Source organism: Notamacropus eugenii, chromosome 2 (genome assembly GCF_028372415.1).
Source record: "Notamacropus eugenii isolate mMacEug1 chromosome 2, mMacEug1.pri_v2, whole genome shotgun sequence".
Classification (NCBI taxonomy): domain Eukaryota; kingdom Metazoa; phylum Chordata; class Mammalia; order Diprotodontia; family Macropodidae; genus Notamacropus; species Notamacropus eugenii.
Genome location: NC_092873.1, coordinates 412,156,409 through 412,178,096, shown reverse-complemented (window position 1 = coordinate 412,178,096; position 21,688 = coordinate 412,156,409). Strand labels below are relative to the sequence as shown.

General features: G+C 36.2%; 1 protein-coding gene across 2 annotated transcripts in view; it reads right to left on the bottom strand.

The window, feature by feature from the left end:
- Positions 1-2,606: 2,606 nt before the first annotated feature.
- WDR26 (WD repeat domain 26) overlaps positions 2,607-21,688 on the bottom strand; it is a 43,763-nt gene continuing 24,681 nt past the window's right edge. For both annotated transcript variants that reach the window (XM_072647724.1, XM_072647725.1), the window contains exons 8-14: positions 20,119-20,259; positions 19,089-19,208; positions 17,598-17,743; positions 17,255-17,333; positions 16,869-16,998; positions 6,276-6,461; positions 2,607-3,341 (exon numbers count right to left, since the gene is read on the bottom strand). In XM_072647724.1, coding sequence (XP_072503825.1) covers positions 3,316-3,341; positions 6,276-6,461; positions 16,869-16,998; positions 17,255-17,333; positions 17,598-17,743; positions 19,089-19,208; positions 20,119-20,259 — 828 coding nt within the window. In that variant the 3' untranslated portion in view covers positions 2,607-3,315. The remainder of the gene's footprint in view (positions 3,342-6,275; positions 6,462-16,868; positions 16,999-17,254; positions 17,334-17,597; positions 17,744-19,088; positions 19,209-20,118; positions 20,260-21,688) is intronic.

Below are 21,688 nucleotides of genomic sequence, written 5' to 3'. Positions count from 1 at the left end.
TCAATTAATTGGATGGTTTAATTTCAAGCTTAATGGTTTAATTGAAACTTTCTTCAAATATTTATTGTTTGTATTTAAAACTAGGGAATTCACTTCCCTTTGGCTAGCTAGTACATTATGACCATTGCCCCAAATGAAGTTGTGCTCCACCTTTAAACTACTTACCTTATTCAGTGTAACTCAAGAATTTACCTCGCCAATGGGAACATAAATGTAGTTGCCGTGACTTTTATCATAAACTATTAAAATAAAAAATAAAACTTACTCGGAATATCCCATTACCCCTTCCCCACTTCTATCCCCCCACCCCAAAGAACCTCCACAACCCTAAAATTTTGAGTATTTTATGTTGACAAATTATTTCAGAATAAGAATCTTTCATCCTTGCTCTGGCCCTTAAAAATACCAGACGAGAAACATTTTTAAGCACATGGAAATTAACCTGCTACTAACCTGATTGTTTGTCAGAGTCAAAATCTCCATTTTCATACGTGCAAAAAGTATTGGTACTTTTCATTTCACACATTTTCTAATATCTTGTGGTTGGCTTGCTAGAAATTTAAAGTTGCTTTTCTTCTTTATCTTATAAATTCTACAGCAGTTACCAGAAGTTAGCAATTACTGTCTGTGGACTTATTGATTATTCTGCCAGCAGGGTTTAAGTACCATAAAATTCTAGATTGCTTCCTCATACAGATTTGATCTTTCTATCAGTCACTAACTGGTATATGTAAGAAACAGATGTTAAACAGTAAATTGGCACAGCAAAGTACCAGAGAGTACAGGAAACTGTCAGTAAGACAATACACTTGGAAAAGGAACTCGCCTAGCTGCTATAGAAACCTTTGCATAGTTAGTTGTGTTGCTCCACTTGAAGGAGCTTATTTTCCTGTAAAATGGGCCTCTATCTCCTCTGCTTTTGAAGCATTCTTACTGGACTGTACTTTAAAAGTGCACTTTGAAAATTCACAAATTATGTAGAGGGGCTGGTCAGAGAGGGATTTTTTGTTCCATCCAGATTGCCTCTTGAATGGGTATGAATTTCAGTGTTACAAATGTACCCACAGCACTCTTGTAACCAAACTTGTAAACAGCTGTGGAATTTCTACAGCTCATGATTTACTGGAGATGTTACTGCAGAGACTAGGGTGTATTAATGGCTTCAGGGTACACACAAATCATTTAAAATATGAATGGTCTGAACTGTACTGAGGTAAAGAGAAGTTGCCACTTAGTTATATACAGTTACCAATAGACTTTTATTCAAGCTTAAAGTAAAAAGTGATTTTAGTTAAGAAAAATGAAGTACCAGATAAGCTGTAACATATAGTTCTTATTCTAACTCAGAAGTATCAAAACAGACAGGAATTCTTTGATTCTCTAAGTGGCGATCTCTGCAAAATGGAGAGTAAAGACACTATGAAAATCTCTTAAGATTATATACCAATTTGATAAATAATCTGTTGACCACGATCTATTAATTTCTCTCTTACTGCAAGCTTTGGGGAGAATTTGTTATTTTAAGGCCAATTTGTGTTTCTCTCTCCTCCCCCACCCTCATATTATTCCTCCCACCAACCCAGTTTTTCCCCCTCCCCCCAAATAATGGAAGAATCTGTGATATCCAAGCCACCCATGCCTTTTCTTTCCCCATGTGGATTCTGGAGAAGTCTATCCACAGTAGACTGGTCCTATAGGGAAAACTGCAACTCCAGTTCAAGACTTCTACTGATCATGATCTTTCACTCTGGGTTCATCCTGATACCTTTTCCCCTAGCCAAAAGCTGTGGTCTACCTATCAATCTTGTCTTTTACCTGAAAAGGAAGGGAATTTCAAGGAGACCAAGTGTGCCATATTCAACTGTGATGGGGTAAAAAGCACAACATGAACATCAGGCTCTTGGCTTATTTTCAGAAGTGTAAAATATTCAAAATAAAAGTGCTTTTTTGTTTTTTGTTTTTCTGTTTTTTACAAAGGAAACCATTCCTTATATTTAAAAACAAAAACCAGAAAAAAGAAATCTATCCACAGCACCAGTTTAGAATGAGGTCCAGTATGGCAATATTTTTAACTTCAACTTAAAAGGGGTATTCTTTATATCTATGCATCCCTATAGATCAAAACATTAAGGAAAAGTTTGTAATGTAGGGAAAAATGAATGTGTTTATAAACTCAATATGTATTATAATCTGGATATGGTCCTCTTCTTAAATTACTTTTGAGATTTAAAAAGCATAGCCAAGATCGTAGCATTTCTCTAGATTTCTATTCTTTTTTTGATCTTTTGATTTCCAATTTCATGAAAAACTTGGATAAGCTTTTGAGAAATCCTAAGTTGACCTTTGTTATATTGTATCATGTTGGCTGTGCATATAGAAGTTATTTTTTATTCAGCATTTTTAAGATGAGTAATGGCTGTAAGAACAAAAACAAAAGACCTCAAAAATTTTACTCTTAATTGCCTGTGTAAAGTCCTTCTGAGCACTGTTTCTGACCATGTCTTGTATGGTACTCCAGAAGATCATCAGTTATACTGCATATCTATGTCATAGATGACACTGTTTTTAAGCTGGTTTAAGTTCCAAATGTATACAAATGAAGTCACTTTAATCCTATAAATACTTCTTAATTTATTTAAAAAAAATTGTGCTGTTAACCCTTTACGGGGCAACGAGCTATGTGAAAAGTACAAAACTTTTTGTCAAATGTGATATTGAGAGTGCTTTTGACATAGTTCACTGGTTTATCATCTGGATCAGTATATACTGCGCAACGGGCAAGGCTAGAATCCATGAACCAAGCTGCAAAGATCTCAAGCTAAATAAGGCGGAGAGATTTAGAGAAACAAGAGAAGGAAATAACTTTCCTATCCAACGTATACTCTTCAGACTAAAGCACTCTTTCTATCAAGCCTTCTAAACTGTTAAATAAAGTTTTCCAAACAAGCATTTAAACTTCATTACACAGAAGAGCAACAAGAATGGTAGCCCGCCAGACAAAAAGGCAGGAAGGAAAAAAAATATATATACTGAGTTCAATGGGTAGCCTGAATGTAGCACAGTTCTTCACAACCGATGGGGGGTAATTCAACACGGTGTCCAACAACGTTCTAACGACGTGCTTCATCTCAACTGGTTACTATGAAGCAAGGTGGTAAATGTTTGGCCCCGATCGGGCTTCAGAAATGGTTCTTTTTTTTTCATGACGAGCATGTCTGTCCAGCTATCAATCATGTTTGTTTGCACCAAATCCCAAGCCATTTAAAATACGACTAATTTTAAGTTAAACAGAAGTCGTCTGCTCCAAATTCGCCATCAACTATCCATGCTACTGCATTCCTCTGAATGAAGACAAGATGAAATGTGTATATGTGGAGGAGAAAAAGAAAAAAGTTGTTGGTTAGAAATTTAAAAATAGCATGTTACCACAAATTACAGTATCACTAATAAAATAATGTTATAATTTTTGGCAAAATTCATTTCAGGGCAAAAAAATTTTAGATTCACTTGCCATTATACACTGGCTGAAATCCAGAGAGAAATCATTTGTTCCCATAATAACTAACAGTTACTTATATCGCTGCTATCCCAAGTTTTACTTTTGTCGACCATACAGACACAATACGGAGAGAGAGTATACTAAGAGAGATATTTAAATGGCAGGGTATAAGAAGGGGATTTGAATACTGTCTGCTAAACAATTACCTTTTTTTCACAATTTAAATAAGATTTAAATCAACATACCACCATATTTCACTCAAGGGACAAATAGAGATCCTTAACCATCACTTCTCTTTAAGTTGCTAGATTTTTTTTTGCTTTAAAAGTTCATAAATGTATTTCAAATAGCTATTAAAAACTCCCACACACAATGATATACCTGTATTGCTAGAAGGCATAGAACTAGGACTTGAAAAATCTTTTTTATCTGAGATCATGGATCTCTCCTTGGCTATTTCTTTACTAGAAAAGTGTAGTTTTGACATAATCAGTTTAATTAAGGCTAATCCTACATACAGGTCTTGATAAATTCTAGTACATCACCTAGCAATTTCATCATGGGCATTTTGGGCACAATTTTACTGGAAACTACTGAAGTTCACTTTGTTCTCCCTACTCATCTTCTTTTGTATTTTATCACCGTGATAGTGCAAATAATTAAATAAAAATAAAAACTAAAGCACAGACTCCTGAATTCTCCTTGAGTTTTTCAGTCACCACTATACCTATTTCAGCCTCAATTCCCAGCTAAAGTGTGAGTGTGTGTGCTAGCCACCAGGAGATCTTTCTGTCCTGTAGATGACTCAATAAAAACTCAGTCAAATGTAGTCAGCAACTTCTTTCAATTTTTTTTCCAGAGGATCTTTCAAGATCCATTAAGACCTTCCTCAGCCATCCTAGTTTGGATTCTTAGAACCTCTCTAAACCCCACCCCCCTTTGTTTTCTTCCCCTGAAAGATGAAAAGGTAATTTGGGTCCTAAATCCATTGCTGAAGGTCTTAATCAGTTGGTAGATAACTACTTGTTAGTGACATAGATGAAATGTATTATGTGAAGAGGGGGCAAACTATAATGACCCCAAGTCTCTTCCAACTGTATGATTTGAGGCAAATTTATTGAATCTTTCCTTTGTGACTACGTGGATAAATCCCATCAGATAACTTGCTGTGTGGTTATACCCTCAGTGGTACTTCTAAAACAAGTAACTTAAAGATCTATTCTCCTATCACCCACATGAACTTCTTTGAAGAAAGAGCTCCCAAAGAACTAAGACAATTGTTAGAAAACTGCATATCACCGCCTACCCACCCTAGAGGTTTCAGAATTGGTAATGGGATAACCGATGGCAAAATGAGCCTGCCCTTTCATATGTACAATTTTCTAGAAGTTAAAGAAAGAATGTCCCATGATAATCTGCAGATGTGAAGCTGTTAACTAAGATTCTTAGTAGACAAAGGTTAAAATGACAAACCAGTACTATTCTCCCTGCCTTGAGTCATTTTTTGCATAAGAGCCAAAGATAAAACTAGATGAAAATGCTTTTGTAATAACCAAGATCAATTTAGTTCCTTCCAAACAATCTAAAAAATACACATTTATAGCTAGCAACCATATTGAAACTGCCCCTAAATCACCTAAGTGAAACTTCCCTGTTATCACCACATTCCACAGGCTCAGAGTTTTCACATTAAAATTTAACTCATCATTCTCTTAATGATTCTTCATCTGTGCTCTAAAGCCAAAAGTTTCATCTTTAAGAATTTCCAGTTAAATGAAGAAGCCCTAGTAAAGCTCAAATCCCAAGTCACATGGCTGAAGACCTGTCATAGCCAAAAACCCTTTTACAACTGGAGAATGTGAGTATCAACTAGCTGCTGATTCTTCAGGTACTCCCCCACGGTTTCACTCAGCAACAGTCCCTAAACCTTGGGTGGCATACCAGGTTCAGACTCTTCTTCATCCCGTTCATTCTTGATCCTGCTTGACTCAGACAAGAACCCTATGAAAGCCCACCAGGCTTTACCAGTCTGGAGCACCTTATTCCATCTGGGACCCTCTTGGTCTCACCATCTTTCTCAACTCCCCCCTTCTTAATGTATTCCTTTTCACTGATGCAACTCATGCTGCTTTCTCTCTTGTAGTGTTCTGTCTTTCCTTTATATTGTACCTTGGAAGACCAAACCTCATTCATTAAGATACCACCCTGGCTTCATTTTTAGGTCACATATGATTAGCATGCAACTAATATGTAAGAGGTACTAAGAAAAAAAAATCTACAGAAAAGATCAGTAGAAAGTCTAAGATGGACTTTTCCATTTTGTATACTGGTTAGAGAGCATTTAGTTTTAGTAAAGTCATTATGTAAACTTGGACAATCTAACTTTTTTGTGTCCTTCAGTAATTAGTACAGTGCCTTACACTTGGTGGGTATTTAATAAATGTCTGTGAATAAATAAAATTAGGTAGCATCCATGGCAAAAATAAGACTTTCTAATATAGCAGAATTTAGAATATAATTAGATAAGGTTGAGGGAGTTCTTTCTAGTTTTACCCATAAGAACCATAATAAGGTTGTAAACATGAAATTAAGTGACAACAGTGTTTAAAAGCATCTCTATGCAAGACCAGTGTAGAGTAATTAAAGGACAAATTTCTCCCCCCAAGACACATGCCATATACATATACTTCAAAAGTATCAATGATTATTGTAACCAATATGTACAATCCAGCTTTCGCTGAAGACAAAAACCTAAGAACGTTGCAAATGGTGTTACCTTCAATATCCTGGTTGTCTACAAAAGGTGCTGGTCCCCATATTCTAACAGTGCCATCATCTGAAGCACTGGCCATCATGGATGGAATCTGTGGGTTCCAGCTCACACAGTTAACTGTGCGTGTGTGTCCTGTTAGCTCTGCAATTGGCAGCTCACTACGTTTGTGCCAGATGTATACTTTATGATCTGAATAAAATAGCAATTCAGAGAAAAAAGAAAATAAACAGAAATTAGCATTAACTACTACCATTTAACATTTTCAAATTATCCTGTAGGCCTAACAATAATATATACAGCCAGTGACTAATAATATAGTTTGACAATAAATGAAGAGTTTATGAAAGACTCTCATAAGCAAATATTCAACACCATCATCTTTCTTTATTCAATTTTCATCATCTTTCCTTATAAAGGTGATATGATCAAACAAATAATACTTTAAGAATCTGTGACTTTATTGCTGTGTCCCTGATTCAGAACATAGTTGCTGAGAACTGCTACGGCCTAAAACTTTACCTCCAGGTGGATATACAGTTGTTGGGCCCCTACAGCTTGATAGAATATATGAGTTCCTACTTTGAGAACTTGAGTTCCCCTCTATACCAAAAGGAGGCAACAGAAGAAGACTTTTGTGGAGGGACCATACCCATAACAATCTGAAGATTTTTATCCACCCTATTATGATGCTAATATTAAGATAATAAATGATAAGGTCTTTGAACCTCAGCAGATCAAAGATAAATTAGTTTTGTCTATGTATGTATATAATTATTTGTCACTAACCTGTTCCCATAGTATATATTTGTGACTTGTGATCATGAAGTAATGACTCATTTTAAAACATACACCCAACTGAACGCTGTCTTTCTCAGTCACCTTTCAGTGTAAGTCTCCTTTGTAGATACATCCAGTTCAAAGTGCTGTCTTACTTCACAGTTTATCTCTTCTTTCATTCCAATTCATATAAAGAAATTCACTTTTACAAGTTAACTACTTCCCCCCACTTACTGCTTTCTCAAAACATACATCTACTATTAACATTTCCCCCACAATTTTATCAACCCCCTCCCTGAGGAGGGAAGAAAAAAAACTTACTTTTTTTTTTTTTTTTACTACAGTTTAATTACTGTAAAGTGATTTCTAAAGTACTAAATAAGAGCTCCAGACTCAAGACTACAGCACAAAAAAACCCAATGTCAACTCATTTATACAGCATGATGCAAACCATTCAATGTGTCCCCTTATAACCATGATGGGGAGACTGGCAATAGATTATTATTCCCACCCAATAAGGTGAAAAAGCCAGAATTTGAATCCAGATGTTTTGATTCCATATCATCTTCTCAAGTTCCTAAGTCATGCAAGAAAAATCCATCCTACTAAATTACAGCTGCACCTAATTTTTTATTTAAAATATTAACACCTACTTTGATTACTCATTTTACTGACTTAGTGATAAAAAAAATTCACTTAAAATCTAGTGCATCTTCAAAGCATGGAAGCTTTGTTACTGCTGAAGGCAGGGGAGAATCAAACGCTTTTTAGCTGTGGGGCTTGGTAATCCAACATGAGGAGGGGTTTTTGCTTCCATATGTTTACGAGCTGACTGCTCACTAATTTAAGATAATGCTCTGAAAGGAATCTGAAAGGCATTTGCAAAATATTTTGAGCAATGGCATTACTACTAGAGTATGTAACCTCTCAAGGTAAGCACTATGAAGGAGACACATTTATCTGCATTTAAGAGTTCAGTATATTTGTCAACTATCCAGTCAGTCCAATAATCAATAAACATCAAGCATCTACTATGTATCAATTACTGGGTAGTCACATTATTTTATAGTTATGACTCATATGTAGATAGCACATTTCAGCAATGGAACAATGTATTTTTATGAAAACTGAGTGGTGATAATTTACATTTGTACAGCACTTCCAAATTTATAAGCATTTATGAAGTGCCTAGACAGGCCCTGTGAACAGAAACAAACATAAACAAACTGGTGCCATCAAAGAACTTAAATTTTAAATTCTATTGCAGGCAAAGTAGTGTGAAGGGATAAGTAAATACAAAGTAAGTAAAAATCATTTTGGAGAAGGCACTAGCAACTTTGGTAAAGAGGATAAAGTGCTGAGGGAAGACAGGGATCCTAAGAATAGGGAGAAAATGTCTCCTAGGGATGCAGTCTATACAAAAGATGGGATATGGGATGCGGTGTCTAGGGAATATTTAAGTCAGTTTGTCTGGAACATAGAGTGAATGAAGGAGCATAATGTTCATTAAGTATGCGACAGATGAAGCCAGATTGTGAAGAGCTTAAAATGCTAAAGAGGAATGAGTATTTAACCCTAGAGGCAGTAGGAAGCTAGGAGACGTTAATGATCAAATGTTAGATTGGAGCTTTAGGAATATCACTTTGTCTGCTATGTGAGGTATGAATAGAAGCATGGGACTGAAAGTCAGGAGATCAATTAGGTGGCTATTATAATAGTCCCAATGAGAGATGGTAAGGGCCAGAATGAGGATGGCAGTCATGTGAGTATAAAGAAGGGGATGGATATAGATATGAGATGTTTGGTGGTAGATCAACAAGGATGGGCACCTCAAGTGATATACAGAGGATAGGGAAGAGGGGAGAGGTAAGGATGACTCAATTAATTGCAAACTGGAGTGACTGGAATGATGGTAGAGCATTCAACAGAATTAGCAAAGTTAGGGAGAGGAGTACTGATTTCAATATATTGATTTTGCAATGCCCATGGCACATTCAAGTGGATAGAAAGTTGGAAGGTGCATGCCTGGAGCTCTGGAAAGACCTGCTTCATAGTTATCTGGAAAAGAAACAGTTGAAACCTGTGTCCAAAGGGGCTGATGAAATCATCAGAAAGTAGAGAGAAAAGAGTCCAGGGCAGGGGGTGGGGAACCTGTGGCCCCAAGGACCCATATGCCCTCAAGTGCAGCCCTCTGACTGAATCCAAACTTCACATAATCCTTTTAATAAAAGGATTTGTTCTGTAAAACTTGGACTCAGTCAAATGGGACTGGATGGGTGGCAGGAGAACAAAGAGAGGGCAGTGTTAGGAAAATGAGGAGGAAGAATACACCCAAGAGGAGGGGTTGTCGATTGTGTCAGATTCTGCAAAAAGGTCAGGAAATTTTAAGATTGATAAAGACCATTAGATATGTCAATATCAGTGATAACCTTGGAGAGAACAGTTTGAGTTAAATGATGAAGTTAGAAACTAAGATACAAAGGGATCAGAAATTAGGGAAGAAATGCAAAGCAGTGTGCAAAAATGGGTTTTCCCATTTGTTTTGGTTGTGAAAGGAAAGATAAAATGACGGCTTGAACAAATAGTTAAGTCAAATAAAGTTTTCTTGGAATCTTTGTAGAGAACAATGGTAAGATAGAGCCAATAGGTAGGTGGGAATTGAAAATTAGTAGGAGGGATGGTTGTGATGGTGTAGGTTATAAAGGTCTAGTTGCTGGAAGAGATGGGAATAAAAACACAAGATGGGTCGGCTCTGGGTAAGGAGAAATAGCTACTTCATTAGAGACTGGATCAAAGGAAGAAAGAATGGCATGGGGGTGGGGTGGGTATATGTGATGATGATGATGTCCAAACGTCTTGAGATATTAGAAAAAGAGGCAGCTCAAAGCAACAGCAAATAGCCTCTGTCGTTAAGTATGAGGTGAGGTCTGTCCTCTGCAAAGACAAAAAGAGGGGTAGGAAAAGTGGTACAAGAGGTTTGAGTAAAGAGGAAAAGACTGCAAACAGGCACTGTTGGTTGCAAACAGGCACTGTTGGTTGTGGGTTCTCCAATTCTGATCTCAAAATCCTTTTACACTTTTAAGGCCCCCAAAAGACATTTGTTTATATGGGTCATATCCGCCAATATTTACATATTAGAAATCAAAATCATTAAAATATCAATAAATATAAAATAACAATGAACTCATTATAGTTTAACATGTACTTTATGAAAAAATACCTTGGTGAGAAAGAGTGGCATTGTTTTACATATTCTGGTAAATTTTTTTAACGTTGCATTAGCATAACAGAAGACAGATTTTCATACCTGCTTCTGCATTTGATCTGTTCCAATGTTATTTGGAAGGATATAAAAAAAAATTTGACCTCTCAAAGATTCTAAGTTGGAAAAGGGTAGAAATACTCAAACAGGCAAATAATATCTTAGTTTTATTATGAAAATAGTTTTGGCCTAATAGACCCCCCTTAAAGGGTCTCAGGGACCCTCAGGGGTCTGCAAACCTTGAAAACTGCTGAGGTAGCATAATAAAAGCATCAATTAGGGAAGCAGGAAAGATTGACTGCCTTCCTGCAATAAGGGACCAGTTGAAATTAGATAACAAATTTGGAGTGGACCCATTCACTATACACTTTTGACTCCCCTGGTTATTTCATATTTAATTTGTTAATATGTTCATCCAAGTGTAAGAACAGGATATCTTTTCCTAAATCCACACTGTGTTTGCATGATAAGGCTTTCTTTCCACTTATCAGACATAACTTTTAAAAGAGAAAACAATTTCTTGGGAGAATTTGAGCTAAGCAATACTCTTTACTATCTGACCACCCAATCAACTGAAAAAGGAAGCTCTCCTGTTAGAGTTATGCAGTTTGGAGTATTCATGCGAACTCAGGGGGTTTGATTTACTATAAACTGTCTGGTAGTGTCAGAATACAGTCTAGTACTTAAAAATAGACATATGTAGATAAATATTTTGAATGATCTTAAAAGGCTCCATTGTTTTGCATTTAGCTGCAAGTTATAGAAAAAAAATCTGAGTAATTCTATATTCAATTCATATCTCCCAAAATAAACGAGCTATTTGCAAAAATGGTTTTGTTTATTTTGACAGCTCATGTGCTATCAAAGTCAAATATCATACTGCAACCAAAGTACCACTCCTCTCAACCTCTGCCTTCTTCTGTCACCCCACTGCTTTCCACAGTAAGATACAAGTTTCTCTAAACTTCTTCACTTTTCCTTAGATTGTTTTTCCTTCTACATTTTTGTTTGTTTTAATGTGGTATGTTCTTTTCCAGCAAATTCTATTCTCTTTGATCCATCCTGCACACTGAAATCCGATTGCTTCTAAGTAAACCATAGACAACATATGTCTACAAATTTAGAATCTAAGGCTGGATAAAGAAAGTTAACAATTATAATGCCATTTTCTAAAACTGGAAAAGAGGGCCAGAGGGAATTTTGTTTTCTAATTATAGAGCAGAGAGGTATATTAATGATCTGGCCCTACAAATTAATAAGGTGTGTGCCTAATAGTGTTAGACAAGGAGATGAGTTTCAGAGAGTAGGGAAGAAATTTGGAAAGATGTTTCATATACAAGGAGGAAACGATACAGAAACTGTGTAGTAGGACAAGAATGATTCAACAGAAAATATGACTGAGCAGAACAATGAATGAAGAAGCAGTGAAATCACAGAAGGAAAGAGATAAAAAGGTTCCAAGTGGCTTTTGAAAGCTATTGTATACCTCTGAACCTAAGGCAAGACGATGAAGTTGTGGACTAGCTGACCATCAGCACTGGTAGAGGGAATTTGCTAAACCAAAAGAAAACTACAGAAATAAAATGACAGATACTTATAAAAAAAAAGATGAAAAGTGCTCAGATTTGAGCTCCTGTCTTCTCTTCTCTCTCCATTTCAAAAACTAACCTGTCCCATGTGAATCTTTGATTCCCTCCTACCTTACTACCTCCTCCAAGAGGTAAATTTCCCCTTCTCTTCTTGCATTTTCCATTTCCTGTTCTTTGTTGGTCTTGTCTCTTCTGTCTGCAAACATGTTCAGGTCCCCCCAGCTATTCTACTGTCCCCTCAAATAAACCCTGCTAACCAGACCTATCTTATCTCTTCTCTCAAATATCATCTCTATTTCCTCTCCATTAATTTATTTGTTCCTCCACCTCTTACAATCTGGATTCATTTTACCCTTCCACTTTACTGAAATCACACTCTCCAATTACATGTAAAGATAGTTTTCAACATTCATTTCTGTAAGACTTTGAGTTCCAAGTTCTTCTCCCCCCACCCCTCCTTCCTGCTTCCCAAGACGGCACGCAGTCTGCTATAGGTCACACCTGTGCAGTCATGGAAACGTATTTCCACATCAGTCGTGTAGTGAAATAAGAAACAGAACAATAAGGAAAAGCAAAAAACCAAAACAAGGTGAAAATAATATGCTTCAAACTGCATTCAGACAGTCAGTCAGTTCTTTCTCTGGAGATGGACATCATGAGTCTTTTAGAATTGTCTTTGATCTGTACTAGATAGCTAAGGCCTAATTGCCATACCTAATGGACACTTCTTAATGGACACTTTTTAAACTGTCTGAGGACGTGTGCAGTGTCTAGTATAGTGCTTTGCACACAGTTGTTACTTAGTTATTTGTAGAAGTGAACTGACCATATCCTTCTTTTATTCTTGAAAAGCTCTTTTTCCTTAGCATGCCCTCCTACCCCCCATACTATACTTTCCAAGTCCTTTTACTGGAATGTCTCTTTTGTTTCTCATGGTGGTCCACTCTCCTGGCTTTGACTGTCTCCTTTATTCAGAAGACTCTTAAATCTAAACCTCTAACTACAACTTGTCTCTCAAGCTAGGATTTTAACTATTTGCTGGATATTTGCACTTGGGCAAAGAACTGGAAATTGAGGAAATGTCCATGAACTGGGGAATGGCTGAACAAGTTGTGGTATGTGAACGTAATGGAATACTACCATGCTATTAAGAGATGATGGACAGATGGATTTCGAAAAACCAGGGAAGATTTGCATGAACTGATGCTGAGTGAAGTGAGCAGAACACATTGTACACAGTAATGGCAATATTGTATGATGACCAACTTTGACAGACTTAGCTCTTAACAATATAATGATCTAAGACAATTCTAAGACTCCTGATGAAAATGGTGTCCATCTCCAGAGAAAGAACTGACTGTGTCTGAATGCAGTTTGAAGCATGTTATTTTCATCTTGCTTTGGTTTTTTGCTTTTCCTTATCGTTCTGTTGCTTATTTCACAACACGACTGATGTGGAAAGATGTTTCCATGACTGCACAGGTGTGACCTATAGCAGACTGCGTGCCGTCTTGGGGAGCAGGAAGCAGGAGGGAGAGAAGAACTTGGAACTCAAAATCTTGTAAAAACTTCCTTATTAGTCTCTCTGTCTCTAGGCTTTTATATGTTTTGTTAAGTCAGATTAATTTTCACAGAGCATAACTTGATCCTCTCAGCGCTTAAAACAAAAATACTTAGTGCTTCTCCATTACTCATGAAATAAAGTTTCAACTCTGACTGGCTGTCAAAGCCCAAACTTGGTCCCAACCTATCTTTCCCTATGCTCAAGCAAAAGAGGGCTACGGTCTACTCCCTGAAGATCTCCATTTTCACCGCTACTGTTACCTTTGCTCAGACCATCCTTTCTTCTTGGAAAATACTTATGTTTTCCCCAAATCTTGTGTTACACATTCTTCCAGATCCAGAGCAGATACATATTTTCCATGAAGCCTTTCCTTGATTCCTCTACTTTGAAGGTCTCTCTCCCTTCTGTACCATTTTCACTATATTTTCATTATATTTTCACTAAATTTGCATTATAGTTATTTGTGTTTTATCTTTTCTACTAGATAAATTCAGGTGATGGTTTCTAGCACAAAATAAGCCTTAAATATTTGTTGAAAGAATGAATTGTTGGACTTCACCTTATATTAAAATCTAAAGCTATCATATCCAATTTCATCTCTGTCCCATGCATACACCTTAATGAAAAACATTTTAATGAAGCCAGGATAATAAGGCAACAAATATGACATGAATTTTAGTTCCAAATCTGCCAATATCAGATTAGTTGTATGACCTGGGTAAGCTGCTTTATCTCTCTGGATCCGACTTTTATGTATAAAATGAATGGCATCAGATCACATAATTTCTACATTTCCTTCTGGCTCTAAAATAAAATATGATAGTATCTGTGATACCCTGACCCATTCTGTTCTACAAGACTTTCTTTTTTAAATTATGACAAGAACATTGCTTTAAAAGTTGTTCAGTAAATATAATTCACCCCAATTTGTCTATAAACAATTTAGTTTTCCAGCAGCATCCTATTAACCTGAGGGCTGCAAATTTAAATCAGCTGCAATAATTAATGTTTTAGCTGGTAACAAGTGAGTAAAAAACAAGGGGAAGATACTTGTTTTATATTTGGCTGAGTCTTTAAAATTCAATTTATATAAGATTTTGGTGGTTACCTTAATTTGCCTTTTGTAGTTCGTTTTATACTTCTATCAGCTTGGGAAATTTATTGAATCCATTTTACATTTTAACTCATCCTCAGATTTTCTTGTCATCATAGTTATCTTTGCTATATAACAAATGCAGTAATAACATACCATTATAAAATAAAAGTTTAGCATAGCATCTAAGAATGGCTGATGTGCTTAATACACCTTCACTTTTGATCCTTATTTAAGTATTTGAGATGTTATACCTATTTTATAGATGAAATTCAGATACAGGAAGGTGAGGTGACTGGTAAGGGCAGGAAAGGAGTTTTACCAGTATCTCAAACACGTTTATCTTCCCCTAAATCTGGTCCTCCTTTCAGATTAGTGAAGACCCCACATTCATTGTCGCCTTGGGTATACTCTGGGAGATTCATCCTTAACTCCTCTCCTCCTGCCCTCACAGCCACTTTCATGCTGCTGGCCTGGCCTGCCTTCCTTCCTTCTCATCTAGACCAGGTTGTCTTAAACTTTTTACACTCCCCTTTTTCACATTTCCACAGCCTTAATTGGGCATTATATGGTCTGAAGGCATGTGTAGTGTTAAGTGCTCATGCTGTGTGCTCAGAACCCAAGATGGAGAGTGCTGCCAGAAACATCTCAGATTCGTTTTGCATTTGATTTTTAATTATTTTTTTGGTGGTTGTGCATTCAGAAAACTTTTACTGTTGCCAAATTTCCCTCACCCCATGGGTCATGACCCCACAGTTTAAGAAATGCTGATTAGTTCACCGTTGGCAAACTATAGCCTGAAGGACAAAAGAGCATTTAAAAATACAATAAATCTTAAATGGGTGAAAACCGTTCTTAGCTTGGCCACTCAAAGTGAGGTAGCTGGCAGAGTTTGCTAGACTAAGATGTTAGCCTCCCAACTGGGGCCCTTTCTCATCCATCCTTCATATGGATATTAAAGTGACATAATTAAGGTATAGATCTGACAATGTCAGTTACCTGCTCAGGAATCTCCAGTGGCTTCCTATTGCTTACAGGCTCAAATACTAACACCTCTACCTTTCAACCCAAATGAGCTATTTGCTGTTCCCCAGATACAACATTTTACCTTCCCTGCTCTGTGCTTCTGGACAGGTTCTCCCTGCCTGGAGAGAGCTACCTCCTTGCCTCCAAATATCAGAATCTCTATTTTCTTTCAAATAGGAGCTCAAGTGCCATCTCCTTCATAAACCCTCTCCTGATCCTTCCAGCTACTAGTGCCTCCCCCAGAAATTAACTTATATTTATACAGTTACCCATATAGCCACAGGTTGCTTCTAACTCTGATTAAAAAATAAACTCTTGGAGCACATTTTTGTCTTGTATCACAAGCACTCAGCAGAACACTTAGCACTGACATTTATTACTGTCTGGTGCTCAATAAATGCTTGATTTATGTGTATCTTGACTTCATGTACAGCATCCTGGTACTATAGTTGAAACACTGAACACAAAGTGACCAAAACTCTTCCAACTGGCAAAGGAGAAAACCTAATCAAAAAAGTGGAGGCATAATTATCACCAGCTCGCCTAAAATGCTAAGTGAAGAAAAATTATATTATCTAGATTATTACTGACTTAAACATAAAAAGAGATGAGCTGCTATGACTGATATGACCTTTAATAGATGACTTTTGAAAATTATATCTGAGTTCAATTGAGCTCACCCAAGTACAGCATGATTAACAATGAATTTTTAGACCTCAACCTACTTCTAAAGAAGCATCAATTTAATGAAATGCCCTGACTCTTAGAACTATGAAAAAACAATGATTAAACAAAATCTGATGCATGGACCCAAGAACCCCACCTCCCCTCCTCCTACTTAACACACACAGCCAAGATTATATGCTAGGAATTTAGCATCAGCAGAGTTTTTAAGTCTTTGAGTGACATGTGCTATGAGTGACTAATAATCCCCTATACGTAAAAACAATGGATAGGAATCAGATCTGTGATTTCATGGGCAAAAAGAACATCTGAGCAGGAAGCTCCCTCTTACCAATATAGGTCAGAACCTTTTCTAACTTAAGTCAGTCTTGGAGCCACTGGTCAGAGCACTGAGAGGCTAAGTGATGTCCCAGGGGTCAGAAAGTCAGGGTATATCAGAAGCCTGCCTTGAACCCAGGGCCTCCCTGGCTCTGAGGATGACTCTCCATCTACTTCTACTACATTTTCTCTAATCTACACATATTCTGAATAATTATGGATCTTTAATCTAAGTACATTAAAAATAACATTTAATTACAATTACATATTCAACTACTATTACCTTCACTGCCACTAGCGATGAAGTCTTCATTATGGCCTCCAAAACATGAGTGAATTGTGTAAAATCCTTGTGTAACACCTTGATACTTTCTCACTAAAACTCTGTCTTGTAAGTCCCATAAATGAACTCCCTATAAGCAAAAGAAAGAATAGGAGTTTATTTTACCTAAAAGTAACAATATTCTTTTTTTCTTAGTTATTTTCATTTTCTCTTTGTTACAAACAAGTCAAATAGTTATCTTTTGATAAAATTCAATGTTATTTTAGGTATCATAGATACAGCAATTTAATGTTTAACAGAACTATTTCTATTCACTTACATATAAATAAAAAAATCACATTTAGAATTCCATTTGAAAACATCTTGGAAAATTGCTATAAACTTACCTGAGTTGCTACATTTAACAAAGCTAATCGGCCATTTTTTGATATAGTAAAAGACATAATAGGATGATCTTCTTGTACTCTGTAATAGGAACGTACAGAAAAAATGCTAGTCAGAGTGGTAAAGATTAGAATATACTTAAAATTTCCAAAAAGTGTAAAACCCCTCACATTTTTTGTAAAAACAGCACAATGTAGTCTGTAATTAACATGATCTTTATACTTGACCGGGAAAAATTAATTTGATTCAAAGGCAATTAGATGCCATTTAACCATTTGTTCAAAAGCATTTAAAAAAATGTTTAACATTATCTGTTACTTAAAAAAACAAACAAACAATAGTTACATGTTCCTATCTGTAAGGTCTTCAAAGTTGTAGCCCCGAATTCGCTGGTGTGTGTCTGATGCCAAAACAGTCTTCCCATCACTTAAGCACCAAAGGCATTGCACTCTTACCCCTTCCCAGGAGTCAAGGAGATTACCATCTAAATCCTAATCAAGAGAGAATTATAATGGACAACAGTGGGCAGAGGACACCATAACAATTTTCCAAAATAAAAGCACGTTTTTCTTAGTAAGTAATATCTTTTAAAAACATTTCCCCCACTTGATGTTAATCTCAACCTAATTATTTCCAAGTATTCCTACTAGATTCCTTAATCACAGGAATCTAAGCACAGAATCAAGTCCCACTGAAATAAATATAACCAAGATATAAAAATTTCAGTGATGAATTCTCCAAGCTTTAGGCAAATATTTACTTACTGCAGAATTACCAATAAAGAGAAATTATTTTGACATCTGGACATTGGTCTTCTAGGGCTGACCAAAATAAAATTTTTGGAAATGTGTTTCACTAAAAATTTATCAGGAATTATGGCATAAAACAGAATCTGTTTTAAGTAGGCTCATGAACCCATTATGGGCATTTGAGTTTCCTCCTGTACAGAGATTATAGATGCAGAAATATTAGCAAAAGGATACATGGTTCTCCCTTAGAGTTTTAAGATTTACCTTTTAACAAATTTTCACTTGCTAGTGGGGCCAAGATCAACTCTGTACTAGTTTCACAAATAGTTCACTAAATGTGTGAAGTTAAGAGATTTAAATTTTCAAGATAAATACTTGTCATGAATCCAAAGAAAACGTTTTCAAAGGGGGTTCTTGAAGTATAGATAACCCCCAATTTAACTGACCTCTACTATAGCAAAACCTTTAAAGTTTCTGAATAATCAACCAGTACAAAAAGCGTTTACTGTATATCTTGCATTGTGCCAAAAATAATGAAGTACAAAGAAGACACATTTTCTCACAATTGTAACACTAAGTACTTGTGGAATCCTGCACTTTTTCCATACCATTTCTAATGTAATTCAATTTTATCTCCCAACTAATCCTTCCACTTAAAATTTGAATCACTTTACTGCTAAAGAAGGTTTATCTAAGGAAGAATTCATATTAAATCAGACCAAATTTTGTAGGCTTAAAATGAAATACAATCCTTTAACTCCAACCCAATTTAGCAACAAATTTAGAAACCATAAAGAATAAAATACATTTCCCATATTTTATCAAATGCTTTACTAACCTCAAAAAAAGTGACAGTGAAATACTGACTTGGTCTATTTTTACTTACTTTATTTTAGTAAGCACATTAAAATGTTTTTTTTTTTAAGTTCTTTATTCTGGCAAACAGTCTGATCTAATGAAATAGGATACTGAGTCTTAAGTTATATCAATACCTGGTAATAAAGTAGAGTCTACTTTCTCTGAATGAACAAATTAAGAACTTCATTCACAGAAATGTGATTCTTGAAGGGAACACTGTAGCACTTACACACTGGTAGAACTGTCCACGCTGCCCTCCAGTTACAAAGCGTTTCCCATCTGGATTCCAAGCAACACTTGTTAAACTGTCTTCATGAGACTGGCTCATCTTTGTCCTCAGTTCCCCTGTCTACAAAGAAAAAGAAAATGAATAAAACCTATCCTTCCTCACTACTTTATGGAAAATGTGTAAAAAAAAAAAAAATAAAACTGTGAATTAATGTGTATGGAGGTCTATAAGAACAGTGTTATATACTCAGAGAAATACATAATTTTAACAGCAATACTAAATAAAGATTACTTACAGAAAGGAAATGATCTCATTTGAATTGAATTAAGGACTTAAACATTAGCATGTGGCATAAATGATTATTTTAAGACACAGTGGATCAAAAGAATAGATTTCATGTGATATACCCCCTCCCAAAATGAAATAATCATCTGATAATTTACTAGGCAGCTATGTGTATACAATAAGATAGGTGTGCTATTTTTTTTTTTTCAGAATAACAGCATAAGAATAGCCCAAGGCTACTACCCCTTCAACACTTAAAAATTAACACAAGATATCTGATTATAGAAAGGTGACCCACCATAAACTCCTTGAGGGTAAGGTTTGTCCTCTCTTCCCTCCCCTCTCTTTTTAAAGAACATACACAGAACTGAAAGCAATAAATAATATCCAGGAATGGTTTGAAGAACAAGACATTTTCCTGGATAAGCTGATTAAAGACTTTTATTTTTCAAGGAGTTTCTGAAGGAAATTAAAGTGGTACACGATAAAAGCAGTCAGGATGTCAAAACATACTTGAAACTTGAGATTTTTAAATAAGAAAACAAAAAAACAAAACCCCACAATTACTGCAGTGTTAAGGTATACCCTGCCCTTTCTGGTGTCATGCTGGAAGGCTGAATGGAGGATTAATATTAGAACCAGAATTGCGATTATGGCATTTCAGCCTCAGTCCTAACGCACCCTGACTTTAGTCATCAAGCTGGGCCCCTCTGCAACGGATACAAAAGATGGAGTTGCTGCTTACTTGTACATTCCAGAGCCAGAGCTCAGAACAGTCATCTGGGCCACAGGCAACAAGATAGTTGTCATCTGGACTCCATGCGATATAAGAAACACCATAAGCATGCCCTTCTAATGTTTTAAGCAATTTTAGCTGGTGTGTATCCTGAGGGAGAAAAGAAAAAAAATCGGCAAATATTTCAAACCAATGTCATTTTTCATTTGGTTTGTCACTTTGTTAAACAGTGGCTAAAACACTTGATTGGCACTCTTTCAGTCAAATCTGCTTGGCTTTTCTTTTCATGCTACAGCTTTAAAAAAAACCTTTTTTTTTCTTTCAAATTTATTTTAATGAATTAAAAAAAAAATGAATAAATATTTACCCCTATCATTGAAAAAGAAAAGAAAAACTCTTGTAGCAAATATGCATAGTCAAAAAAGATTAATTCCTACACTGACCATGTCTAAAAAAAATGTCTCAATCTACAAAGTGAATCTACTGCCTCTAGGTAAGGAGATGGCCATTTCATTAATTCTGAAACCCTGGCTGGTCACTTTTAACAGATTACAGCTTGCCCAGGTTGTAAGCGTAGATGGTCTCTTACGGGCCCAATCCCACAAATGACTGGTATGGAAGTTTTGACCCACTCTGCTTCTGACCTGATACCTAATTGGCTTTAGCCATACTGCAGCTCAGAACTGATGTGCTCAAGTAATATCTACCAGCCTAGAGTGAGCCAACATGCCTAGCAATAAAAAGTTTCTTTTGGTTACAGAACTCATATTTTTAAGATTTCTTAATAAATTTCTATTAATAGAAGAGATTTCTCAAGACATATAGTTAAATTTGTATTGGGAAACAATGAAGAACAGTTAAGGTGAGGGTAAATTATGAAGGGTACCTGGACAGAACCATGGTTTCTCCAAAGTAGGGTGTGCGATGAACTAACTAAAAGGTGGGAAGATAGGTCCCATTCTACTCTCCTTGTTACCCCTCGTCTCTTAACAGACCCAAAACTACCCTCATCTCCTAACACTGCTCTATTCAGTCTTTCCTTTTCTGATGCCAACTTCTCCCATCTCTGAGCTTGGGCTGGCTCTTCAGGGCAGTCATAACTTAACTACTAGACATCCACAGTAATGCTACACACATATTCTAGAGAAAAGTCCTTCTTCCTCATCCCTTGGCACTGTGCTCCAAGGGCAGTGAGCCACGACCCCAATGTCTAGGTAGGACAGAGTGAGTCCCACAGGATAAGCAAGAATTGTGAGCTGCATCAGAAACTTCTTTACGTTATTTTTCACTCTGAATCCACTCCCTTTCCTCACTTCTCCTTTACTGTCAAGGGTACCACCATCCATCTGATTTTGCAATTTTGGTGTCATTTTTTGATTCTTCATTCTAATTCACCCCACATATACATCAACTGCCAAAATCTTGTCATTTCTCCCTTCATATTTCTTACATCAATCTATTTTTCTCTACTCACAAAACCACCATCATGGTTTAGAACTTGAAATATTATAGTGGCTTCCTAATTGGTTTTCCTACTTCAGGTCTTTTTCTTCTCCAATCAATCTGGCAAAGTGACTTT